At 34.4% G+C, this 27,754-nt stretch overlaps 2 protein-coding genes across 3 annotated transcripts; one reads left to right on the forward strand and one right to left on the reverse strand.

Moving 5' to 3' along the window:
- Positions 1-4,734: 4,734 nt before the first annotated feature.
- Positions 4,735-21,973, forward strand: LOC107765258 (isoleucine--tRNA ligase, cytoplasmic). 2 transcript variants are annotated; one of them, XM_075224629.1, is made up of 27 exons: positions 4,735-5,555; positions 6,335-6,400; positions 6,502-6,645; positions 7,034-7,248; positions 8,758-8,923; positions 9,525-9,638; positions 9,955-10,052; positions 11,699-11,777; positions 12,891-13,049; positions 13,189-13,278; positions 14,221-14,354; positions 14,649-14,808; positions 14,919-15,002; positions 15,130-15,342; positions 15,788-15,913; positions 16,291-16,428; positions 16,537-16,640; positions 16,721-16,784; positions 18,449-18,537; positions 18,617-18,758; positions 19,767-19,830; positions 19,913-19,980; positions 20,110-20,232; positions 20,735-20,800; positions 20,992-21,103; positions 21,184-21,275; positions 21,673-21,973. In XM_075224629.1, the coding sequence occupies exons 1-27, from the start codon at positions 5,022-5,024 to the stop codon at positions 21,775-21,777; spliced, it is 3,549 nt and encodes a 1,182-aa protein (XP_075080730.1). In that variant the 5' UTR covers positions 4,735-5,021; the 3' UTR covers positions 21,778-21,973. The 2 variants fall into 2 exon arrangements, 1 of the variants encoding a protein (XP_075080730.1); XR_012696359.1 differs by lacking the exon at positions 19,767-19,830 and having other exon boundaries at positions 4,741-5,555.
- A 418-nt stretch (positions 21,974-22,391) lies between these two features.
- LOC107819792 (mavicyanin-like) lies at positions 22,392-25,513 on the reverse strand. The gene is made up of 2 exons (XM_075224630.1): positions 25,196-25,513; positions 22,392-22,924 (listed from the first exon to the last, which is right to left on the reverse strand). The coding sequence occupies exons 1-2, from the start codon at positions 25,371-25,373 to the stop codon at positions 22,581-22,583; spliced, it is 522 nt and encodes a 173-aa protein (XP_075080731.1). The 5' UTR covers positions 25,374-25,513; the 3' UTR covers positions 22,392-22,580.
- Between the last annotated feature and the right edge of the window lie 2,241 nt (positions 25,514-27,754).

The raw sequence follows: 27,754 nt of genomic DNA on the forward strand, positions 1-27,754 counted from the left end.
TATAGGTTTAAGCAATAGCGGTTCAGTATCAGCGGTGACCGACCACCGTCTGACATGCATTAAATACCTTGAAAGACTAAATCGACGGAAAAACTATCACGTGCATCATGATCGAGCCCGATGGAAATGCCAGCTTATAATCCGATCGAGCCGTTGAAAAATCATATCGTTTCTCACCACATTCTTCCTGAGAAATGAGGGGACTATATATATATAGTCAAAATAGATTTTGGCCTTCGTACTCTAATCGAGTTCGAAAGATAATCGATCGAAATGAGACTTCGAGATGGGTTCCAAAGATGGTATAAACAAGCTTCGAACCCGAGGGGCCGATCAATGTCGAGTTCGATATCATTATCAAGCTCGAATCCGAATCGAACTATGATACAAAGTAAAGCTATCAAGCTTATGATCCAGAGACCAATCAACATTGACCCCGAATCAATTCAAGGGTCCGAGTCAAAATCGAGCTTAAGCCAAAGATCGAGAGCTCGAGTTAGAATCGGGCTTAAGCCAAGATCGAGAGCTCAAGTCATATCGAGCTCACAGACAAAAGCCGTTGCAATCCCACTAGAGGAGAGAATCTTGGCAGGAATTGTGGAAAAGCTGATTTATCATGGATCTCCCACTGAGCATTTTTAATTATATTTAAAGTAAGATCCCTCTACTATAAAAGAGGAGGATTATCATTTCTGGAAGGGAGTTTTTTGGAGCTCACATTGTAATTCAAGCACTATATCCTCTTATATTCAAGAGTTACTCTTTTAAGCCTCATAAACTGATTCATCTTGCTTAGTCCTAAAAATCGTCTTCTTTACAACTTTGTTTATTTTGCATTCTTTGCAGCCCATATTTGATATTTTCTTTTATCCTTACTATTTGTCTTAAGCTATATCATATATCCTTAGAACTACGTATAAATTCAACTCCATCCATTTTTCGGGTAAACAAACTGCATCTTATCTATCATATTTTGTAGGTAATGGTTGTTGTAGATAGATAATGTGTTAATTATTTGAGTTTTAAGCAATTCCACAACGCAATTCAAAATTGACTAGCAGTAATAACAATATAATAAATGTTCCGAGAATAGATACAAAATTTTAAATATTGTCTGAAAGTAGTGTGTAATGCAACTAAGAATATGGCCGAGTGGTCAGTGGTGTGTAATGCAACTATATCCTTTTTAGTTTGCTTCAAAAAAGGATGAACGCATTCGTGTATTTTCTTAATGAAAAGCTTTTATAACTACTCAAATGTTAGAGCATATTTAAGACCACAAATTTCAAAATTTGTCATATCTTTTAGAATTTGAATGCAAAAGCCATATTGGACATTATTCCCATCTGCAACATAAGAAAGCTGATTTTGGATACCATACTTAAATTATCAAATTATCAAATTTCATATAGTTTAGGGTAATATTGACACTTTTTGTATAAATTATATTCTAAAGCTTCATCTGACTAGTGTTTGTGTACCTCATCATGTTTCTCTAGTTAACCTCCTCTTAATTTACAATACAAACGACTAAGATTAAACTTAGGCAAATTAAGGCTCCTATCTGGGTTGCTCTTGGTTCTTTTGCCTTTTGTGTTTGCTTTTTTTAATTTTAAGGGGTTCAATTCATATTTTTCCTATCTTGAATTTTTGTAAACGTATTTGGGTTGTCGTTAAAGTTATAGCCAATTTATGATAGTAAATTTTGTAAGTCCTATTATTTTTTGTTTCTTTAAAAGAAATAAATTTAAATTTAAGAGCGACAATTAGGAGTAATCTTTCAGCACCCATAACTCTTTTAACATATTACTAGTATTAGCACCCGCGCGGACACTAATCATGTCAAATATTTAAGTTATTTGGATTATATGTAAATAATCTTAAAATTTAAAAATTATACTTTTAAAAAAAATCAGTTTCTAAAACTTTATTTTTCAATAATAATTATTTGTATAATAATGTAAGTGAAAATATTATCCTTAATCAAAACTCATTTTAGTTGGCTATCTAAAAAAATTTAAAATTCTTTAGCTAGTGAATTTTTTTTCCCAGTATGACTCCATTTTGATGTTTGACATTAACCATGTTAAATATTTGAGTTATTTGAATTATATGTAAATAACCTTAAAATTTAAACCTTCTAAATAATTCTAGATAATCGTTAGATATTAATTAAGAAACACTATATGAAAAAAGACTAATATTTTTTCAAATCTCGTAGTGATAATTTTATTTTTGCACTATTCTCATTGGTGTCATTGGAACCTGAAAATAGCTACAAAGTGAAATAATAACTCATATTTATGGCAAAACACAAATGTTGACACAATATAAACGATTCTTTGATTATGACGTGACTCTTATACTATGACTTGAACTCATATTTGGTATGATATTATCTTTCAAAAAATATTTCAATTTTGATATTTCAATTTCTTTTGAAATTTCAATTTCTAAAACTTTATATATATTATAATAATGATTATCTTTATAATGATGCAAGTGAAGATATTATCCTTAATTTAAAATTTACTTTAATCGGCTATCTAAAAATTTAAATGATTCTTTGACCTGAAAAACTTTATTTCAGTATGACTCAATTTTAAGTTTATCGATATCTCTAGCCACAATTTTTGAATTTTTAATACCTTATATATACAAAAAAAAATTGTTCTTTGAATCATTAAATGTTAAATTAGTTGATTGTTATTATATAACATTGCATATATTGTCTTAAAATTGCCAAGTGGTTTATTTTTCGACACCATACTTGGCTTAACCTCATGCAAACTACTCAAATTGCATTTAAATTCAAATTCAAATATCAGATCAGTTTGTTAGTACTAGTAATTTTTTTAAAAACAAGACACGATATAAATAAAAAAATATATTCTAAGGTATCTTTATCTTATAATCTATGTATTTGAGTTGAAGAGACTATTTGAAATCGATGAGATTAGCTTCCAAATTTTTTATATTCAACAAAGATGAAACATAAGAAAAAATTCGTTGTCATCTCTTATTTTTGGGTTTTAGATCTTTCATACATTTGTTTCAATATTTATTTTTTTAATCTTATTTTTTATGTCATTCTTTCTTTTGTTACAGAAATAATAATTGATTTCACTATAAAATGATGAGTTTTAATCAAAATTGTCTACATAAGAACTTTATTTATATTTTTAGTTTTTGGTTAAAATTCTTTCATATTTTTCTTTTGGCTTTATCTAGTCAGCCTACATAGGTGTTCACCCGACCACTTAAATTAAAAAATTGAAGGATGTGTAATTTATATATAATGCATATATAATATGTGTATAATCATGTGTTGTCGATATAACATTTATTTATATTAGCTATGAAAAGTAAACAATAAATCTGGCCGGATATTTATGTAAATATTCCATAAGATTTCATTTTTTTGAGCTTATACATGATATGACTTCTATTATAATAATTTTAAAAATTCTCTACTAATGTTGAAAAATATCATATTTTTTATTATCTTTGAAGTAGAAAAAAAGTAAAGAGTTTTTTTCGAAATAATTTGTTTACATTTAAAAAAATATATTTCACGTCATACGAATTTGTTTTTAAAATATACTCTTTGTTACACTTGAAAAACGCTATAGAAACTATCAATTAGAAACCAATATCTCTCTTGTTGAGTTCGAGAAAAAAAAATCACATAATCTAATGATTCAAAACTAATATTCTTCAACGGAAAAAATATTATACCCTTGCAATATTGGCTTGACTGCAGCTAAATGAAGGGGTTTTAGCTTATACCCTTCAATTCCTAGAATGTGCTAAATTGAAATTAATGATAGCAGTTGTATATCCAAAGTGGTAAGCACACTCCACTTCCAACCAAGAGGTTGTGAGTTCGAGTTACCTTAAGAGCATGGTGGGGAATTCTTGGAGGGAGGGAGCCGAGGGTCTATCGGAAACAGCCTCTCTACCCCAGGGTAAGGGTAAGGTCTGCATACAAACTACCCTCCCCATACCCCACTTGATGGATTATACTGGGTTGTTGTTGTTGTTATTGTTGTTGTTGTTGTTATTGTTGTTGTTGTTGTTGTTGTTGTAGTTGTATATCCAAAGTTTTGTTATTTGTTTGATGTCCATTTATGCAAATTGACTCTTCAAACAAATATTCTTCAAAAAGAAAAGAAAAAAAACATTTTTTTTTTAATATTGACTTATTTTTGTGATGTTTCTTTCTCCAACATGTGTGTTTACTTCATTATATGTGTAAGTAAAGTTTTATTCGATTTTTAAACTCTTTTTTGTTATTTGGATAAACATAGATGTGTACCCTATATATTGCATTTATTTTAAAAGAAATTCGCTTTATTCAAATATAGTTACAATATTTTAAAAAACTATAATTATAAGGTTTTAAATGTGAAAAAGCTTTATAACATGTGGAGTATTTTTTTTTTTTGACAGAGGCGAAGTAGTATTTAAATAATTAGAAAAGATAACAAAAGTTCCTATCATGATTGCATATGATCATTAACCGAATTAAGTATGATAACATGATAAAAAGGATAAATTTTATTTTTAATTTAAATTTGAATTTTAAAACTTTATCTATAAATTTAAAATTATCTTTTAATTCAAATTCAGTTATATATATATATATATATTCGACTAACATAGTCAAATATAGAATAAAGTTATAGAATAAAGCATATAGAATATATATAGATATAGATCCTTAGGTTAGCCTATACTTTTGCTACTGGGAATTTTTGGATACATATACTTTTGCTCAAAGGCATCTTGTTCCCAAACACAACTTTAATTATTTGGGAATAATTAAGTTTAGCCGCGTTGGTCAAACGCAAATAACAACAGTTAATACGATATTATTACATTTACACTCTTGTACTCTCCGTATCAAAGCTTGTACCTTCTAATTCATTTCTTCTTCCTCACACTCTCGTCAGTCACTTAAAAACCCTAGCCTCCCCCAAATCCCCTAATCATACCAATTCTTTATCTAAGCCCTAGCAATGGAAGACGTCTGCGAAGGCAAAGATTTCAGCTTTCCAAATCAAGAAGAGAAAATTCTCCAATGGTGGGATTCAGTAAAAGCATTCGAAACCCAGCTCGAAAAAACCAAAAATCAACCCGAATACATCTTCTACGACGGTCCACCATTTGCGACGGGTTTGCCGCATTACGGGCATATTTTAGCGGGTACAATTAAGGACATTGTGACCCGGTACCAATCCATGACGGGTCATCATGTGACCCGAAGATTCGGTTGGGATTGTCATGGATTACCAGTTGAACATGAGATTGATGAGAAACTTGAGATTAAGACTAAACAACAAGTGCTTGACATGGGGATTGATACATATAACGAGGCATGTAGAGCTGTTGTTACGAGGTATGTTGGGGAATGGGAAAAGACAGTGGTGAGAATGGGGAGGTGGATTGATTTTAAGAATGGGTATAAGACTATGGATTTGAAGTTCATGGAAAGTGTTTGGTGGGTTTTTGCTCAGTTGTTTCAAAAGGGTCTTGTTTATAGAGGTTTCAAGGTTTGTCCTTTTTCTTCTTTCTTGAACTTGTATTATAATTTAAAATGATGCTTGATTATAAAGCAGTATGTTTTTTTTTTAAAAAAAAAACAAGTTCTAGAGTTTTGGAATTGAGGCGAAGTAGTAGTAGTTGTAGTAGCAGTTGTTCCGTAAATTGCGTTTTCTACCTGTCCGGATTAGTTTGTGCTAGCTCAATTAGTCCACCCGCAAGCGTGGTAAAATTAATACTAGCTTGATTAATATCAAGTGTTTGGTGGGTTTTTGCTCAGTTGTTTCAGAAGGGTCTTGTTTATAGAGGTTTCAGGGTTTGTTATTTTTCTTATTCATCAACTTGTAGCACAATTCAGAATGATCCTTGATTAGAAAATTTGCATTTTTAGAAAAAGTAATCTAGAAGAACAGTTTGTTGAATACTCTGACTAAGCCTTGGTGGACCGAGTTACCCGATCAACAGTAGCAAGTAACTGTGAAATTAGTAAGAATTAGTTGAGAGCACAAGCTGGCCTGGACACCATTGTCATTAAAAAAAAAGAAAATCTAAAAGAATAATATGTTGAGCATTTGGATTGAGGCAAAATTGTTGTTGTTGTGCTTTTCTTAAACTGTGTTGTCCAATTGTCGGGCCTAGTTTGTGCTAGCTCGATTAATCCACCCACGAGCATGCTAAACTAATAGGGGTGCCGGGTAAACCTGTCCTAAGAATGGAGCAGATTGGCTCATGTCGATGTGGTTGGGTTTGAAAGAAACTTGACTCTTTTCCTGATTTTTTCTTTTTGCAGGTTATGCCTTATAGTACTGGTTTGAAGACTCCATTATCCAATTTTGAAGCTAATTCTAATTATAAGGTCTGTAATGGAAATCATTTAGCAGTGCACTGGGTGCAATCCTTTTTTTTCTCTTGTTCTGGTGATGCCTTATTTATGTGATTTTTTCGGGTGTGGTGCAGGAAGTAAGTGACCCTGAAATCATGGTTTCCTTCCCGATAGTTGATGATCCCGAGGGTGCGTCCTTTGTTGCATGGACAACAACTCCTTGGACCCTTCCTAGTAATCTTGCTCTTTGTGTCAACGCCAATATTGTATATGTCAAGGTTAGTCACTTAGTAAAACTTCTGGTTTGAAATCTAAGTGAATTGTTGCTTTACTTGGATTACTGTACTTTTGGAGTCTGAAGGGCTTGTTTTTACTTTAACTTATTATAGCGCTTCAAACACGGTTAGTATTGTTGTTATAAAGTCAAAGGTCTTAAGTTCTTGCTAATTTTTTGCTCTGAGATGTATCAATTGTACTGCTAGTTCATTACATTTAATCTAATTGTACATTTGATTACAGTCATTAAATTGGAGTGTACAAGTCTTGCGAAAATGGTATTTATTCAGTTATTATATTTCTTTCTTATTGGTATGTAATAGGTTTGTAGATCTGGAAATATTTGCTTTAATCTAAGCTTGTTAATGCTGATTTGATAATAACGATCAGGTTCGCAATAAATTCAATGGGAAGATTTATGTGGTGGCAGAATCTCGATTGGCCGAGCTACCAGTTGAGAAGGCGAAAAAGGTCACCCCAAATGAACCTGCTGCTGACACTCAAAATCCAAATTCTAAGTCAAAGCCTTCTGGTGGTAAATCACAGAATGTCGAAACTTACGAGGTGGTGGATAAATTCTCCGGGTCGTCCCTTGTGGGGAAGAAGTGAGCAATTTTCTTTTTGTACTTTGTCATTGATATGCCGCACAAAGTTTTCTGTTCTTGGCGTCTGCAATATGGTAGCTAGTGACTTGAATGAAAGTTGATAAAAGTGATTCTTCCATCTGTACGTTCTGATTTGAGGTTAATTTGATTTACATGCCTTCTGTCTTGTATACTGATTCATATTTGACCTGACTCATATGCTACACATTGTAAATAAAAGCCGATTATTGGTAATTGTTTTAGGATCTTTGGTTTGTTTTCGTTGAACATGTTTAATGACTTTACCAGCTATGACTCCAATTATTCGAGCCCCTTGAAAGGTCAATCTTTGATGCCTTTATTTTGGAATCGTCTTCGTTCAAATAAGATCTCTCTTTTGTTCTGCCTCTTCCTATGATCTTGACCTTGCCAACACGTAGAATTTTGATAGATTGTTGACTGTATGGATGTATTTGCTTCTTATCATTTTTGTAAAAATTAGCAGCCTAGCAGGTATGACTTCACACCTCTCTACCTCCTCTTATAGGAAAGTCTTCTATGCGTATGATACCAAGTGTTTTCTTTTGTTTTTTGCTTGTAATATTGGACTTGCCTAATTAGGAAAATAACCTTACTCTAAAATATGAAAAGAAAAGAAAAATCAAAAGCAGATTGTCAAAGACAAGGGATGTCGTCAAATGAAGCACTTCTTTTTCTTTTTTTCTTTCTTTTTTCACGTGAAGAAAGGAATATGCAATTACTTTCAATTAAGAGTTGAACTCAATTGTCAAATGAAGTAGTTTTTGGCATGCCAGGATGCGTGGTGTGTGTCTGTGTTATCTTATTTTTAGGATCCTTTCCATCAGTTACTGTTCGTTGTTCCCTTTTGCTGCCGCTTTTTTGTGTGGTAGAAATGGGGAAGGTGATGAGTACTATAGTGGTAATCTCTTTCTTAGAAGATGCAAAATGGTATTGCTTGGCAATGACCTGCTTACCCCCCTCCAACCAGTCCCCCAACAGCCTTTTCTCTATTTTGGTGGGTGGATGGATCAGATGGTGATTGATTGATTGATGGGTCGGTTTGGTGGGCTGCTAAGCATGAATTTTTTTCGGGCATGGCAGAGTTCACTTAATTTAAGCTAGAAAGATAGAGGCAAGAAATCAGAGAAGGTAGCTATAGTGGAAGGGCTTATACGCGTTGCGTAAGTGCTGGTCTTTATGGGATTTGAACCATATAGCTCTGAAAATTTTGGGTATTTTCTTTTACCTCGACCTATGACCTCTTATCTTGACCCAGTGTGTTCTCTTGTATTTTAAGCACCAACATCGTCTTGTTTTCTAGTACATGTGGCCATTTAGTTGGATGAATATGAATCCCTTCCCACATTTAAGGTTTTTCTGTTTTTCTTTTGCATGTGACGCTAATGATCGGGTCAGTGGTGAACTTAGCATTGAATGCCAGTACTGACTTTCAAGGTTGACTTATAGGTATTTTATCAAGAAAGGTTGACATGTAGATATTCAATGCAGGTATATTCCACTATTTGATTACTTCAAGGATTTTTCTGACACAGCATTCATAGTCGTTGCGGATGATTATGTGACTTCTGACAGTGGTACTGGAATTGTTCATTGTGCTCCCGCCTTTGGTGAGGACGATTATCGTGTTTGTATTGGAAATCACATAATAAAAAAGGTTCGAAAACTTATGAAACTTCATAGTATTTCTGCAATGATTCCTATTGCCTGTAATAGAATACATGTTTCATTTTCTGTCATCTGTATATTTGCTATGGAACTTATACGCAATGTAGATAGCTTTTGGCCGTGTAGTACGTTCTTACAAGTTTCAGGATCTGCACGAATTTACTACTTTTACTTTTCGATGCAGTATCTGACTTGGCGCCACCCTTTCTTCCTGGGAAAATGTACTGGAATAACGTCTGGGGGGGCTTGTTAAAATATTAGGAGCTGATTGTGTTTGTTTACTTCGACATTTAGATGGTCTCTCTTACCACCCCTTTTCAAAACCACTTAGTATCTAGATTTTCATGTTTCTCTTGCTGAAGGAAGTACAGTGTGGATTACAGCATTTTTCCTGCCCTTTCTTTGCTAACTATAAGGCATATGTTGTACCTACAAGCCTTTCCCCCAAATGTTTGACTAAATCAGCCTTTTTTTGGTTTGTTGTTTTTAATAATATTGTGACTTTGAACTCTTTCGAGAATTATTAGATTTCTAGTTTACCATTATATTACTCCAATGAAATTGACTTGGTTGGATTTTGTTTTCTGTAGGGGGAGAGCCTGATTGTGGCGGTAGATGAAAATGGCTACTTTACTGATAGAATTACGGACTTCAGAGGAAAATATGTTAAGGAGGCAGATAATGATATCACTCAAGCAGTGAAGGCAAGAGACTCTAATACTCCTCTTCTTTTTGTGGCACTATAATGTACGTGCCTTTAATTTTTACGAACACGGGGGTGGAGATACCTTCTCTCTCTCAAAAAAAAAGGAAAAAGAAAAAAGATTATGACAATTTTTCTGAATAAAATTGGCTGACGGCGGCCATCATAGAGAATATGATTTACCATAAACTTTGTAGGTAGCTTGCCCTTTATCTGAGTGAGGAATTGTTGTTTGTTTGTTTATGGTTTTATATATTTATGGTCTTATATTTTGTTTTGATTAACTACCATGCTTAAGATACTTTTGTTTGGTTTAGGAGAAAGGAAGGCTTGTCAAATCTGGAAAGTTTATGCATTCATACCCTTTTTGCTGGAGATCTGACACACCTCTGATTTACAGAGCAGTTCCTAGCTGGTAACATACTTCAGATCATTCCGTGCATCAAACACTGTTACTATCCTTTATTTTTCTGTTGTCTTATGATGCAGTATTTATTTAGTCCTATGAGATTATGACCTTTTGGAATGAGAATGAGCTTGTTTGTTTTCTTTCCCTATGCATAGCTTTTCTCCTTTTTGGCCTTTCTAATCTCAGTGTGACTAACGTAAGATTGATGCATCATTGCGGATGTTAAGTGGCTGGGATTGGTTTATTAAAGGATATTGGTCCACGAAAATCCAGCTGGTGTCGATTCCTTAACTTTTTTTATCGCACTGTTTGGTTTGTCAGTAGTCGTTTTGTGTGAAATGAGTATTGTGGAACTGTAACCTTGATGTTAGTCGAATAAAATAGAACTACATCCTTTTTTTAGTAGATTACAATCGACATGAAAACCCATGTCCAAAACTTTGTGAGTACTTTCCTCTTATAGTAGTATTATTTTTATTTTTTATAAATCTCCTTCCATGGAACATCAACCAAGTTTATTTTTGATAAAGAACATCAACCAAGATTTTTATCAGGTGTTCAGTTTCTTTTCAACTGTAATATAGAATATCCTAGAAGCTCTGCTATTCTTCATGAGTAATAGTTCTCTAATATAAAGTTTTGACTGTCATCGAATGTTGGTGGTACCAGCTCGACCTCTCCTATTGGTTGATTGTTGTAGCTAATACAATCTAGTCCTTGGAGAAGTACTGACTGTCCTACATCTACTCGGAAGGTTACCATTAAGGAAAAACCTAATATTTAGAAGGAAAACTACGTCTGTCACATTAAGAGGTTACAAGCATAATGTTCACAAGATGAAAATAATTTTAGCAATTACATGCATTTAGAGTTTTGTAAGCTATGCCATAATGAATTGATATTTATAAACCATACGTTTTAACAGTGTTTAATTTTGTAAAAAGAGGTGAACCGATCTTGATAACGAGGTGTCAATTATGTTGCTTCGAAGGGAAGTAAAAGAGGGAATTTTGAGTTTCAAGCTTCGCCTTTTTGGATGGAAAAGAGGAGGTTGTAATGCAAAATGCATATGTTAACGTATTGCATTCATTCTTCTTGCAATGCAAGTGAGAGAATAGGGATAGTTACTTATTCAGATATACTGGAAGGATTGGCAAGAGAGTGATAGCCTAGCGGAAATGGCTCTCCAACTTGAATGATCAGTTTGGGTGTTCGAGTCACCGAGGGAGCAAGTTGGTAAAAACCACTCTTTGGGGCCTGGGGTATTTACCATATATAAGAAAAAAGAGACTGGAAAGATCATCAACAGTTCAAGCACCTAAAGCATGCTTTGGTTCATCTATATGTTATTAAGCACTGTTTTCATTTTTGTGTATTTATGAATTCTTTTTAACGTCTTCTTTTCTTTTGATTGATTTGCTGGGTTGCTTTTTCTGATTCATGACAATTAAAAATTCATGAATTTTTTCAGCACCTAACATTGCATATTAAACTTTGGCAGGTCTTTTTTAATGTTCTTTTTGTTTTTTTTGTAATTTTTATTCTCTCTTTTTGATGACCAACAATGTTTATTATCTCTTTTGCTGTCATGCATCTATTAACCTCTGTATTAATGTTTTTTGGAATGGTATTGTTGGTTTACGTATGGCCAGGTTTATTATGGTGGAAAAGATTAAGGATCAATTGCTAGAGAACAATAAACAAACCTACTGGGTTCCTGATTTTGTGAAGGTTACTATTTCCTTTTAGCCTATAGTTTTCTTGATGGTTAATTCAATCAAAAAGTACCGTGTTCGCAGTAAATGAAATTTGACTGCTGATTTGTTTTGTTGCACTGCTTTGAGTTGGTTCCGCTTATGTATTGTCAGGCCTTATTCATTGTTTACTCCATCCACAGGCTAGCTGCTGCCTTACCCTCGAAAAAACCTTTTAATTTACTCCATTTTGGTCTCTCTGTTTTTACTTTGTTCTAGGAGTTACTGGACTTTACTACAAAATACTTACTGGTTAAAGATGCTCATGGGACAATCTTCATATGAGATTAGACCTTTAGGGATATGCACATGTTTTGAATTTTGTAGTAATCTATAAGAAAAATTAATGTTTCACAAGGTGAGTTGGGGCTTGTCCCAGTAGTGTGAGGCAGACCGGGCTAGTGCCCTAATAGGAATACCCCAGCATGCTTTACTTCGATTGTTTGCCTCGTACATCCTAGAATATTTTCATTTGAAATTTTCTTTTAAGGGTTAACTCTAACTGATATAGTTTTTTTTTTGTTCTAGCATTTTGGATTTGGTTTCTTTGTTTATTGTTTTAGGGTATATATGCCATTCTGCCTAGATGTTAGATTAGTTTTGTAGATTTTTTTCCTTTTGAATTTTGTTCAAATTTTAATGTATTCTTTATTGTAAAATATTTATGTCTTAAAATATTAAAACATCGAAGTTACGTTGGGCTTATGCTCCATGGCACTTAGGCAAAGCATTTCTTGCCGCACCTCCGCCTTTTAAATACAGAGTAAAATTACTATTTTAAACTCCACATTCTGCAGTCCAATATGATGGAGTACAACACTGCTGAGCCTGGTATTTTGTCAGTAACATTCTACTTTAGTAGAGATAAGTCAGGTTTTAGCTATCATCCATTTTTGTTGAAGCTCAGGTGCTTTTCCAGGTTTGGGTTCTGGGAGTTAGGTTTCATATACTTTCTAATTCATTGAAGCTTTGCAGAATATGAATGATAACTGACTTTTCATCAACAGATCATGATTGTTAGAATTTTAGAAATCGTCAGAACCCTATAGTTCATCCTGATCTTAATTTTATTTTGTGTTCTCTATTACAGGAAAAACGCTTCCACAATTGGTTAGAAAATGCAAGAGACTGGGCTGTTAGCCGAAGTAGGTTCTGGGGTACTCCTCTTCCTGTGTGGATTAGTGAGGATGGTGAGGAGATTGTTGTTATGGACTCCATTGACAAACTGGAAAAGCTTTCTGGTGCTAAGGTTCTGCCTTCATTACCGACATTTTGTAATACTTGTTTTAGTTTCAGCATTCTATGTTTATGACCGTCTTATAATTCACTATCTTTTTTTATGAAGTCGCCTCTTCACTTCAACGGCTTTCCTCTTGCTCAATTTGCAGGTGACAGACTTGCATCGTCACAACATTGATCACATTACAATTCCGTCCAGCCGGGGGCCTGAATACGGCGTTCTTCGACGCGTGGAGGATGTAAGACCAGTTAATCTGTTATTTAGCAGTAGGCTACCACAGCATTCATATCACATTTGATGTATCTATGAGACTTAAGTATTTCTGACAGATATATTTTCATGTTATTTGCTTCTTTATTCTGAAGAGTCTGAATCAATTTGCGAATTAATGTTTTTTTCCTTTGGGATAAAATAAAGGATTTCACATATTTGCCCATTCAACGAGTTAGAAAGAAAAAGAATGAGTTAGAAAAACAGTTTGAGTCCATTTTGATTTAATGCTGATTCTGTTTGCTGAAATATTGGTTCTCGTGTTAAACCTCTGGATTATTTGATATTGAATTGGATAAGATCGCTGTATGCGAAAAAATCGAGAAAATTGAACTCTATTTTTACTGAAGTGTGCGTTATTGATTTTTGCTGCTCAGTATTGTCTACATTCTCATAGTATTATTTGTTCAATCTTTAAGAAATTTTGAGTCGTCATTGATTGTCAGAATTATGTGTTTTACACATTTTGATTGAGAAAAGAATCAAGAAAAAAGATCTTTTCCAGGAAGATTGGATTTTTCATGTATCATTGGGTTGTCAAGAGAGCAGTAATGATTCATATTTGAAACAAACAGGTTTCTGCTGCCTCAGGGCTCAGACTGCCACTTACAAGATTTCTCTTTTTTGGGCTGATACTGCGCATCGCTCCACTTATCTAAATAGAAATTCTTTTCTTAGGAACTAATAATTTACAATGTTTTGCAAGCTGAAAATCAATTGTACTACTCTGGAGTATTTTATATATATAGTTGAACTGCCTGCTTAGGCACTCAGGCCTAATGGTTCAACGGAATCTCCACATTTAATGCCCTCTCCTTTCAAACTTTTTGAATCAGCTTGTATCTTTCAATAGTTTCTTTTCAATTTTGTGTTCTGCTTTGTGACAAAACTATTTGTTGTATTTATCCAGGTATTTGATTGCTGGTTTGAGAGTGGGTCAATGCCTTATGCTTATATCCACTATCCTTTTGAGAATGTTGAACTTTTCGAGAACAATTTCCCAGGTCATTTTGTGGCAGAAGGTCTTGATCAAACTCGTGGATGGTATGTATATTCTGATTATGTTCTCTATCATTTTGACCATGAATTTTCTGAATGCGGACCCCAGCTAGACGCTTCCCCATCATCTTGGCGAGTGCAGTGGTCAAGTGTCCTTATGCTCTCGATTTTAGCTTAAAAATTTCACCTCTTTTTATGCTGCGAGAATTATTGCCAAGTTTAGTGTTTCTGATGTCCTGATGTTATTGCTGCTCTGAACTTAGTTCTGTTCATGTTTTCCAAGTCAGAGAAAACAGAAAATTCAAATAGTGGAATCTATAAGGTTCTTATGTATTGCAGGTTCTACACCCTTATGGTCCTTTCTACTGCCCTTTTCGGGAAACCTGCTTTTAGAAACCTCATTTGCAATGGTCTTGTCCTGGCTGAGGATGGGAAGAAGATGAGTAAACGATTAAAAAACTATCCTCAACCATCAGAAGTTATCAATGATTATGGAGCTGTAAGTTGTGCCAATCATGAGCTTCTTCATTTTCTTAGTTGTTATATGTGGTGCTCTGCTCTTCTGATTGATAGGTTGTTAGTGAAAGTCTATAACTTATGTTTGTGCAGGATGCATTACGTTTATACCTGATAAACTCTCCCGTCGTCCGTGCTGAACCTCTGCGTTTTAAGAAAGACGGAGTTTTTGCTGTGGTAAAGTATATCCTTTACATATGGTGGCACTCAATCTCTATGATTTTAATCAGTTCTTGTAGTAACTATTTTGGAAAAGCTTTTAAATTGTTTTCTCCTAATTTGAAATATGATGATATTAATGCAGGTGAAAGATGTTTTCTTGCCATGGTACAATGCATATAGGTTCCTTGTTCAGAATGCAAAAAGACTTGAAATTGATGGGTTTGGACCATTCATTCCCACTGATCAGAAAACTTTGCAGAGTTCATCCAATGTACTAGATCAATGGATCAATTCTGCAACTCAGAGCTTAGTGCATTTCGTCCGGCAGGAAATGGATGCTTATAGATTGTACACGGTTAGTTTTCCGATCGTGTCAATATCGAATCTAAACTCATGTTCTCAACAATTTCCAGGGTGCTTACTGAAACTCTAATAGTCTTATCCAAGATGTCTTGAAAGCGGATTCCTACAAATGTTTGTGTTGAAACCTATCCATGTCCGAACAAGGTTAACCATATGTTTGTATTTCATTTTATTGCTCAGACGTTTCTCAGATTTTTCTATGGTTAAAGCTGGAGACTCGCCAAATAGGCACAAATGGTCTCTTTGTTGAAATTTGTGGTTATAACTTATAGGAAATTTTTGATCTGCAAGTTCGTCACGTCGATAGTTAAAGATGGAAACCTAGCGGATGGCATGGTTTCTTTGTCAAACTGTGTGGTTATAGCATATCTCTAGTTTGCAAGTACATGAGATTAGAGAATCCATGTTAATGTTCTGTCTATCCCTCCTCTTTGCAGGTGGTTCCGTATCTCCTAAAATTTCTTGATAATTTAACGAATATCTATGTGCGGTTCAATCGGAAGAGGCTAAAAGGCCGTACTGGTGAGGGGGACTGCAGAACTGCTCTTTCAACTCTGTACTATGTAAGCTTCCATCTCGTACTGTTTTAATAGATCTTGAGCTTCACATGTTGTTAGTGTACTGTGATGGTGTGGTTTTGGGCTCTGTGCCTGATTCTGTTCAAAGATTCAACTTTTGCTCTAACTTGTTAAGTTTCTTTTTGTGACCGATCGGTGTAGCATGACATATGTATGGAAGAAATATGTGATGAATGAGATTCATATGTTATGGTACTTGATGCATTTCATATGAATAATTGAGGCCAAGGCTTGAAGCCCACTCTCAAGTCACAGCAAGAAGTAGCTTCTTTCTTTTGTTGTGCCTTTAATACTTTCATCCCGCTATGAATTGGAGCTCTTCTTCTAGTGCTTTCTAACACATTAAGTCTTCAATATGATAGGTGCTTCTGACTTCATGTAAAGTAATGGCACCGTTAACTCCTTTTTTCACTGAGGTTCTTTACCAAAACTTGCGGAAAGTTTGCAAAGGATCAGAGGAGAGCATTCACTATTGCAGCTATCCTGAAGTGGAAGGAACGGTACATATGATTTCCTACCTTTTCTTGCCGTTCTTCAAATATGAAGTGCAGAGTTTTGCTATCTTCTCTGGCTCAAGTTTGTTTCATGAATGTTTAAAATCATTTCAGAGGTGGGAGCGTATTGAGCAGAGTGTTAATAGGATGATGACAATTATTGACCTTGCACGCAATATTCGTGATCGTCACAATAAGCCTCTTAAAACTCCGCTCAGGTTGAGCCTCTGTACTTTTCTCTTTCCTCACCCCCACAGAACAAAAAGCAAAGATTCATGTTGGTCTGCTCTTCTTTCAGGGAAATGGTGGTTGTACATCCAGATTCAGAATTCCTTGATGATATTGCGGGCAAACTTAGAGAGGTCAGTGATGGTCTTAGCTTTACATGCATTTCCATTCTGATGCCTTTAACTGTTAATTAAACAATTATTCTATTACCATAATGCATCATTTCATTAATCCTATTTAGTTAATTAATATATTAATGTGATAAAGTCGGAGCACACTTGAGAGTTAATTTTAGGTTTGTTATCCAAAAGCAGTTTCACATTTTATACTTAGTGAATTTTTTGTGCAATTTGGTATCTACTAATGCTAAATTAAATTAACAAGCACATTGAGTGTACCCAAATGAACCAATAGTGAGTTGCATGCCCAAGTTTTTGCCTTCCGTTGTTGCTTGTTTTTTCTGAAGGTAAGGGCCAATTTGGTCACAGAAAGGTGTGTCATGTTTGGTTTTATTTCTACCAGTAATCATTTTTATTTTAGTTAATGTTCAGCATTAAAACGAAATGAATCTTGGCTAGTTAAGGTATTCTGAAACAAGCTTTCTCAAAAGAGGAAGAATATGGAATTCAGAGGTGCAGGTGAGGTAGGTTGGAGAATGGAGAAACGGAACAATTTGGGAGTTGGAGGATGGATAGGCTGCTGGAGTGGAAGTGCTAAAAGCAGAGTGTGTAACCTATACCGGCTTACTGTCCCACGTAACATACGTGTGGGGGGTGGGAAAATGATGTTTTTGGGGCGTGGGTTGCATATAGTGGTTTAACAGTGCTGCTAAAGGAACTTATTAATAACATTAACCCTAAAACTAGATGCAGCATACGGGAAGCGCTTCTCCTCACTTAGGTAGCAATATACTAATTTAATTAAAGAATATGTAAGTGATTAGGAAAGAAGCAGAAATCTTTTGACATGAAAACAATTGGTTTTTTTCTTGGAAAGTTGCCACTCTTATTGTCTTTTGTTTTGTTTCTCCGAAACCAAATTTTTTTTTTTTTTTTTTTTTGCTTTGGAAACCCCTGAATAGGACGTTTGTCGATTTTCAGATTTGGAACATTGCACTTATGCCCCAAAAAGCAATAACCAGATTAGCATAAAAAAAGGTTTAGGGCTTTTTGTGATATACTTTAGCAATAACCACTTCTCTCAAACAGCAACAATAACTACTGCTATGCCTCAATATCAAGCTTGTAGGAACCGATTCATGAATCCTCTATATCCATTCTGCTTTATATGGGCTTATATACCTGACCTGTTTATCGTTGAGGCTTCAAGTGTTTATGTTGGAATCAGTTTCCTTCCTGATTGATGTTTTCCTGTCTCAGGTTGATTTATTTCTTTTTTTTAGGACCAGATAGCATCTAAAGAAAAATATTTCTACAATTGCACTTTGCAGTAATTTAGTTGTATACTTGTATTTACTGAAGGGCCTCTGTGGTTTGGATTTGGTACCCGTTTTAATAAGTTTAGCTGATTAAATTGGGTTCCTTATTCACAATAAACTTTGGCTGATGAAGATGAAGTCCTACTTTTAGAGCTGCTAACTCTCACTTCAATAAAACTGAATATCTGATCCTCTAATATCAACATTTAGAGTAATGATGTATAATTATCATAAACCTGACCAAATGGTAAGGCTATTTTCCTGCGTTAGTATAATTATGGTTGTTTTTGTTTTACTTTATGTTTTCTGTATTATATATCTTGTTTAACTTTTAATGGTCGGTTGCTTTTGTGATTGCAGTATGTGCTAGAGGAGCTAAACATTAAGTCTTTGGTCCCATGCAATGACACGTTGAAGTATGCTTCTTTGCGTGCAGAGCCAGATTTCAGGTGATCTAGATGTCATGTGCCAAGTTTGTCTTCATTTGTTGTTCTCTGAATTAATCTCATTAACTGGTCCTTGCCTCAGTGTGTTAGGAAAAAGGCTGGGAAAGTCGATGGGAGTTGTTTCCAAGGAAGTTAAGGCCATGTCAACAGAAGATATTATTGCTTTTGAGAAAGCAGGAGAAATTACTGTCGCTTCGCACACTTTGAAGCTTAGTGATATCAAGGTGAATATGATTTTTGATAGTCTTTACTCGGTTCTTTCAAATTCCTCATATTTGTCAGTCGCCACCCGAGAAAGAGTAAATCAAGTCTGCTCTGGGTTTTCTTTTGTTGGGTATACCGAAACTGGGGACAAAGGTAGATTAGGTCAATTGCCTGTCAGGACCAGAAATGGAGGAAAAAGTGGCAACTGAAGAAGCAAATGTTCCTTTAAAATTTTTGCTGGCCCAAGTTAGTTTCATGGATAGGTTAATATGTATTCTGTACGTCGGATCAGTAGCTTCAGGTAGGTATATTGAGTCTTGAGAAATGTTTTCTTTATGATCTGGTTCTTTTAATTGTGTTGATTGAAGTATTTGCCCTACTGAGACACAAGCTTAATTGAAATACTTTTGTGGTAAAGTTGAATAAAATTGCTGCAAAAGATTAAGCATGAAATTGGTCCTAGCTATATAGTTTTGAAGTACCTGGTGAAATTGTTTCCTGCACACGTCCTTATGCTATGGGTTTGAAACCATTAGAGATTAATGATGAAGTAAGAGTATCATAGGAAGTGCTTTACTTTGGTTCATGTGAAGACCTTTGTTTGTTCAAGGAGACGTCTTGAATACGGGCTGTTTTTGCTGTCCATAATGGTTGTTGAAAAAAAAGATGAAAGCTGTAAGTCAAAATATCTTTAGGATAGAGGTGTTATATTTCAAAGTTGATCTAGTTCTATTTCTAAGGAAGAGGATTAAAGAACCGACTCCTAAATAATCTAGACTCCTAATTCTTGTCATTGAATAAAGTAGTAAAACTTTGAAATAAAATATCTATAGAAAGTACCTAATAGGTATGAATTTGGATGCTACAACAGACAAGTGCAATATTAATTTGAAGCAGGAGTTTAGGTTTTGAAAAAGTTCGATTTTATTTTGCTCATCTTTATATTCAAAATTCTCGGGAAAGGGTTTCATTGCTTGTTGTGCACCTCTTGTATTATTATTTGCATACGATCTTTAATGTACTTGTAGATTGTTCGGGGTTTCAAACGTCCTGATAATAGGAAAGAGAATGAAATGGATGCGGCAGGGGATGGTAAGCATCTCCTCCTTCACGACTTTAGATATTTATGTTACATCTGATTTCTTATAGTTTTATTCATTCGTCGCACATACAGGTGATGTTTTAGTGATACTGGATTTGCGTACTGATGATTCACTGTTTGAGGCTGGAGTTGCTCGGGAGGTATTCTCGGAAGTCATTCCCGATGCGATTAATGGCAGATATTATCGAGTTTTTACTTGTCTTTTGATTGGTTACAGCTGTGTTGGGAGATTCCTAATGAGTGGCTTTGATGCCGAACTCTGCTTGCAGGTTGTGAATAGGATACAGAAACTGAGAAAGAAAGCCGCGCTTGAACCCACTGACTTGGTAGAGGTCTTCTTCAAGTCTTTGGATGAGGATAAAACAGTCTCTCAGCAGATTTTGGAGTCCCAGGTAACTTTTCAGGTCCACAGTATTACTTGATGTTTCCTATTCTTTAGGTACCTGGCTCTGTGAAATCTGTCCTTGGTAGAGAAGATCTAGAGTCTGAAGAGACTGAAGAAAGAGAACTAATCTGTTTTTGAAGTTGAAAGGGCTATTTAACGGAGAGTGAAGATCCAGGGGGGTGGCAATCATTAAATGTTGGAGCCCAGAGGGTCTTTTTCACTTCTGCCAAAAAATAAAATTTTCATGTACCTCGATGTTCTTCAGGAAGCAGTTTCTGTTGACTTTAAGATCTGATTATGAAGTCCTGGGTTTCCCGTCTTATATATTAGGCTTAGTCAGCCATATTTTATATATTTCTTTATTGATTCTCTTGCACAAATTTCTGATCTACCTTTACTGAGTAGCTCAGTGTACCATCAGTCTTTAGAGGCTGGTGCATGCTTATTTCTATTGCCAAAACCTAACTGTTTGTCTCTTCCTTTCTCCACCTTTCTTTTTGGCGTTGCAGGAATCATATATTAGAGAAGCCCTTGGATCTCCTTTGCTTCCTGCTGACCCGATCCCTTCACATGCAGTGAGTTCTGACTCCTCTTCCTCATTTAGGACCTTGTGAGCTCTATCCGAGTGCACCATTTTTATGTGTATTAATATTTAGAGCTGGTTTCTTACTTGCATCCATCTCTTACAATTAGAATGAAAATTTGTCGCTTATGAAATATTACTGTAGTTTCTTGTACACCGGTTAACAAGTTTGGTAAGTTGCAGATGACAATTGGTGAAGAGAGTTTCCATGGAATATCAAGCTTGTCCTTTGTGATTACGTTAGCAAGACCCAGTCTAGTTTTTGATTCAGATGCCATCACTGCTTTATATGGAGGTTGAATTTGAGATTCTTGTTGCGGAAATTTTGGTGATTTTGAGGTGTTTTTCTGTTTCTAAACTATCTTCATCTTGCAGGAAACACACAGTTTTCTCAAGGCTTAAAAACTTACCTGCTGATGAGGGATCACCATAACTTGAAGTCGGAGTTTCAACAAGGAAAGGGCAAGGTGTGTACCGCAAAAACTTCATAATGCTAAATTATGTGACCATCTCATCTAAAAACTTGGATGGTCACAAGATTCAACTTGGTATCCGAGCATACTTTTAATCACTTGATTATATTATGTCTCAATACGCCTCCTTATGTATGAGCCCAAGTCTTATTTAATGGGAAGAACACTTTTTTTTTGTGTGGTGGTGGTGGGATTTGAAACCCATGACATCTTGCCTACGTTGATACTATGTTGAATTGTGAAGCTTTTAGACGAGATGGTCACACAATTCAACACATAAGTCAACTAGAGTTCCTGCATTTTACGTAGCTAATACTATGATTCTTGCCCCCCCCCCCCCCTTTGAGGTGATGTACATTGATTTTTGACCCCACTTATTGTGACCTTGCAGATAACAGTAAAGTGCATTGAGAATCAGCCTCCAGTTGAGGTGGTTCTGGGAAAGCATGTCTTCTTGAGTGTTGGAGATTATTTCTTGAACAGGAAATTACAGTAACGGAGACTAATACTCGGCCAATATAATTTTTGACATGAGAAATCTAAAAGTTACAAGTCTTCCCAACTTTTTTTAAAATTATTGTGCATTTGCCTCGTCTCTGCACACACTTCTATTGCGACAGATCTGTATTGTAATTGCCTTCTGGGCCATTTTAACAACTAGTGTTACGTGAATAACAATTTTGATTTTCTTCTGGTTGGTGTTAACTATTATGTACAATTTTTTCATGCTCAAAACTTAGTTGAACTAATTTTCTACTAGAGGCATGTTCGATATGCTTCATATGAAGTAAAACATTCTATCAGGGTATGTTTGTTAGCAAATTCTTTCGTATTTACCCTTTTCATTAACGGAGCTCTACTAGCGAAAAAAACGAACTTCATGTGGCCAGAAAAATGGTACCAACTATCTAGGAACCAGAAAAATAGATGGAAGAAAGGCAATAGCGATAGCAACAATCATAACAATGACAAGAAACTAGATAATCGAAGTGGAAGATAGTAAGAAAATAGCCATTATACTAGCAATCTAAAAACAACGACAAAATACTAACATGCAACAATAAATTAGGCCAAAACTAAGGAAAACATATTAACATATGAAAATATATATGTCTAATGTATTGATAATTATTATTATGATGTTTTATTCTCACCACTTTAAAGCCAAGCACAATACTTCACTTAACAAATGTAGAAAACAAAATCAATAGAAAATAAGACAATAGACAGTACAAATAAAGTTATCCTACTAATGATCCTACTTAACATAATAGAGTCTTTAACCCACAACTGCTTCATCTAAAGGCCCAAAAAGCAGATTGATAATCCAACAACTAAAAGGTAAGAAAGCCCATTTAAATTTGTTGAAGCAGAAGGCAATGTCGGCCCAGCTGCTACAGCCATTGATCCAATATTTTGGGCCACGTTTTGCTCTTTGGGCTGGATTTTCACAGGTATTTTCAGCCCATTTTTGCAGCTCTCTGTGTTCCCACTAGCGAAGTACCTGATTCCTTCTCCTTCGAGCGAGATCTTATCTAAGCCGTCCGTGTACATCTTGATCGGATTTGTGACATCACACGATGCAAATTCTTCCTCGTTTCTCAGCTCCACTACACTCTCTTGAGCTGCCGAGTAGGTGAACCCTGCTCATGTAATATGTAAATGATATAATAATCTACTTTTTAAGAAACTATTTTCGGCAAGATAACCAATTCATTTTGAAATATACTTGGGAGAAATGAGTAAACAAAATGGAAAGATCGGAACCGATAGGGACTACTGTTGTGCTTTCTAAAATTGCATACCTATATCAAGGGTTCAAATTTCTATCGATATTTGCAGAGTTGATTATCCCTCTCGTAAACAAGGATTTGAAGTGGTTTATAATTTACGGAATATTCAATATAACTCACACATTTTGTCACCATCAAAGATTGTGTTAAGATGGATAAGATCCCTCCATAATTATCCAAAAATAACGTATAATGCGACACCAAAGTAGTGATGGGTTGAGACCATTCGCTACTATAGTTAAAATAAAGGGGTAAATTTTTTTGCAATCAATTCTTTATTTTTGATAATTGTGGTGTTCGAGCCAACTTATGCAATGACGAAGTTAGAATTTTTATTAAGGGGAGTCAAAATATAAAGAAATAAACTCACCAAGAAGTCAAGGGGTGTCATTATATAATATATATACATATTTTAAAAAAATTACCGAGCTAAACAATGTAATTTTCCGACGAAGCGACACCCCTTGGGTGCATATGGCTCCGCCACTAAATTTACGCGCACCTCAACTAATTCCAAGAGATTTTTCCGCAGTTAATATTTACGCCAAACTATCCCAAAAATAGGCTCAAAACTTTATTCACTCTCTAACTTTAGTCATAGTTCAAATGGTACAATAAAAGACTATACTGTATCCTTTAATACTGAATTCTCTGCCTAACCTATGAGTATGAGACATATCTCAAGGAAAAGAGAGAAATATTGTCATTCAAAATATTCAAAATATTAAATGATTCTTTAATACTGGATTCATTTCATTTATACAATGACTGCCAAACTAATATTTAATCAATTTGAATGAATTTTAGAAATATTATACTGTCAATTGACAGTAGTCGAAATACAAGATCCTATTTTCGACTTCTATAGTAGCATTTTGGTGCTTATCTTACTGATATTGTATACTTCTTTCTGAAAAAAAATGATAAATATTATAGAAATGGTAACAGAAAAAAAAAACTACTCGGATAGCAAGATAAATAAGAATCTCAAAATCGAATTACTAATAAATCTTCATAAAGATAGAAAAAAGCATAGAAAAAGAAATGCATGGTTGGTTACATTTTAATCCTTGGAAGTCATATACTTTATATTTTTAATAGTAATAATTAAATAATGTGGGGGCCAATTTTCCTGATTTCTATTTTTACTTTATTTTGGGACTTCGTGTAGTAACTTATCTTGGTCCTTTTTTTTCAGAATAGTACAGACCACACCCCGAAAATCTAAACACAATTGAAAACATGTTTTTTTAATACTCAAATGCTCAACCAATGAAAAAAGATTTTCTTTTTTAAATACTTACAAGTTCAAAGTACAAGAAGGAATTCACTTTATTTTTCACGTGATTTTAAACATTTATTTTTTGAATAAAATTTCACATTTAAAAGTTGTAGATATTCTTTCGGGCGGAGGGTCTATTAGACACACAAACTCCCTGCCTTATGGATAAGATTAACGTACATACTATTCTTCACAGACCCAACTTGTTAGATTTCATTAGTATATTATTGTGTTGTTGTTATAGCATTTAAAATTTATACATAAAAAGTGGAGTATTATATTTCTTTTAATTCAAAATATTTGAAATATATTGCTTTTAAACACCTTATAATCTCTTTTGAAAAAACCAAAACCACATTTCATCATCCAAACTAGATATGGAAATACCTTACATCTAGATAAATAAATTGAAACCAAACAGGCCAAATAATGCATTTTTTAGCATTCGTAAAAATAATTAATTATCAGATAATTTAAATATTATAGAAATGACGAAACTGATATTTTTCTCTTCTTTCTCTTATCCTTAGCTAATAAATTTCCATAAGTCACAACACAACAGGAAAATATGAACTAAAGATTTAGTTTATGAATATTAACTGTATTAGAAAAATTATTACATTATTAATGTAACAACAATGACTACGTATGTCTCCATTAATATTGCACTTTAATATATTAAAATTTAATTTGTTGTGGAAATTAATCTGTCTTTATTTTCTAGATTTTAGTCGCTTTTTATTTATTTATAGATAATTACATATATTTATCTTTAAGTAATATGATGGTGTATTTTAACTATACGTAGGGATTTAGAGGAAAAAGGAGAGGAAACTCACAGATTTTGTCACCAACTCTGAAAACTCTACCAGAGGACCAAGAAGCAACATCAGAAGATGGGTCCCACCCTCTATCCTCTCCGACCACATGGTGCACTTGATCATCAGCTCCGGCCACCATCGCCGCCGTGAAAAGAATCGCCGCCACCGCCACAACCAGTAGCTTCTTTGCACCCATTTCCGCTAGTAGTAATAAATAGTACTAAGCTTGAGAGCAAAGCAAAGGTAAAGCTATAAGCTTTAATTTATCAAAGAGAGAGAAATAAAGAAATGTTATTTTTGAGTTAGGAGAAGTGTGGGGCTTTGGGAATATAACTTTGTGTCTAAGGGAGTTCCCTCCAAGGTGGATGGGTGGGCCATTTAAATAGTCCGAATTTAGGATTCAAACTTAATACGTTCAATTTTATATATTTGTAGTGCTCAATTTGAAAAGAATCTGATTTATGATTTAAATTTGATAAGTTTAAACTATAATATTTAGTTTTGAACTTATTATACTTTTGAAAATAGAAGTTTAAAAGTCAATTTTTTTGGTTAAATTTAGTAACCATCAAGGAATGCGATGGATAACTAAAATTTCTCCATCTTTAACATAGTTTTTGGATTAGAGTCCTTCGAACAACTTCTTGGTAGAGAGCGTCTCCCTTTTAATTGGCCCTACGATCTGTATTTCTTTGTTAAGCCATATATATATATATATATATATATATATCTCGAAAATACTGTTTCACCTAGAGGTCGTTTGGTTGGGAAACAAGTTATTCCATAATTAACTATCTCGGGATTAGTTATCTTCAGGGGCGGAGCTACAGTAGTGGGTGCGGGCTCAGGCGAACCCAGTGACTTTTTCCGGAACCTTATATTTGTATTGAAATATTTACTAAATCTATATAAATATATACTGCCGAACCCAGTAGCAAAAGGGGTCTTGGTTCGACGGTAAGGGTTGTGGGTTCGTTGGAAAAGATGAGGGTTTGATTCCCGCTGAAAGCAGTGTTTCTGTTTTAAATTTAAAAATACTACAATCCCGGGATAACTAATCCTACCACGATTTTATCCCAATCAAATATAGGATAAACTCATCTCAAATTTAATCTCGAGATTAATTAACCTTTATCCCTCGTACTAAACGAGTCCTTAAAATTATTATTCAAAATATTCATCAGCCTCTATAGGTGGCGGGTAAGTGAGGGTTTCGAGGTAGTTTCCTCAGAAATAGAACATGCTACAAATAGAGGTGCAAGTAAGTGACTGGTTGGTAAGAGAGATACCTTTCAATTATTTTCATTTTTTTGGCTGTATTTTTATTAGTTTGCCACATGCACTTTTGTTACTGCTTTTGTTTTTTTTATCTAACTACCCACCATTGGTAAAGATTGTTACAACTCAATTGCTTTGTCATACCCCCCGTTTTTGTCATTAGCTTTTAGTGGTGGTAAAGCTACCACAATATCAAGAATTTGACTTAATCAGTTGAGTTCTTTTTTACTTTTCGGTATCTACATAAAAGAAAAAAATCAAGTGCAATTTACACTTTAGAATTCTTATTTGCTTGTAGGAGTTTGGACAATATACTTCAACAATTAGTATTTGTAAATTGAAGCTGTGTTTAGATAGGAATTTCACTTAAAACTAAAAGCTGAGGATTTGTTAGTGAAAACTGTTATTTCGCTTAAAATATTCCTCAAATAAATTCATAATATTTTTAAAAATCATAATTTTGAGTTTCTACACTACCTCTAATCAAGACTTAGGTCCTTCATAACTGCGTCGTAATGGATCAACTTAGGTTGAAATACTGTTTCTGTGACTTCCTGACCAAATTCACCTACAAGTAAATGGTTGATCAAAATTCACCACCATAAACAAGAAGTTTTGATTCGAGCAGGATATAATATCACTCACTTAACATTCAACTAGTCGTAAATAAATGAGATTTAAAGATTTCATATACAGTTGCATAATTAATTTTGAAGTTGTACGTTCGATGCTCGTTGTTTGCTACCCAAACTGCCACCATTACAAGATAACTATAGGCCAATTTGTCAATAAAGCTATTCATTCTTTTTACGTGAAAATGAGTGATGTACATTCGAACGGTGTGTAAGGTGTAGTATTTGTAGTTTAAGCAAAGAAGAAGAGAGAAGAAATTCGGAATGTCAGGTGGTGCTGGTGCGGGGCGAGTTTTGTTTGAATCCGTGCAATTTAAACCTGTCCCGCCTCGCATAAGATTTAAACCCGCATTCATCCATCCCGCACTCCACCCGCGTTCACCCGCCCCGCAAATTTTTTATTATAATTTTTTTTTCTTTTTTAGAAAACTAGACTTAAATCTGATTTTTTTAACAAAACAATTAATTATATCCAAATTGTTCTTAAATTCTCATCTTTTGCCTCTAAATCCAGTGGTTTTCCTACACAACAATTTGCATTACAGAAGGGGTTTTATTGAGTCCCACAATTTTTATATTCAAAACCCCTTTCTTTCCTTACTGCCACTAGAAGTAAAATGCACATGCTCTTATTCTACTTTGTACATGTCCCAGAAAATGACTCATC

This window comes from Nicotiana tabacum, chromosome 11, assembly GCF_000715075.1.
Source record: "Nicotiana tabacum cultivar K326 chromosome 11, ASM71507v2, whole genome shotgun sequence".
Classification (NCBI taxonomy): domain Eukaryota; kingdom Viridiplantae; phylum Streptophyta; class Magnoliopsida; order Solanales; family Solanaceae; genus Nicotiana; species Nicotiana tabacum.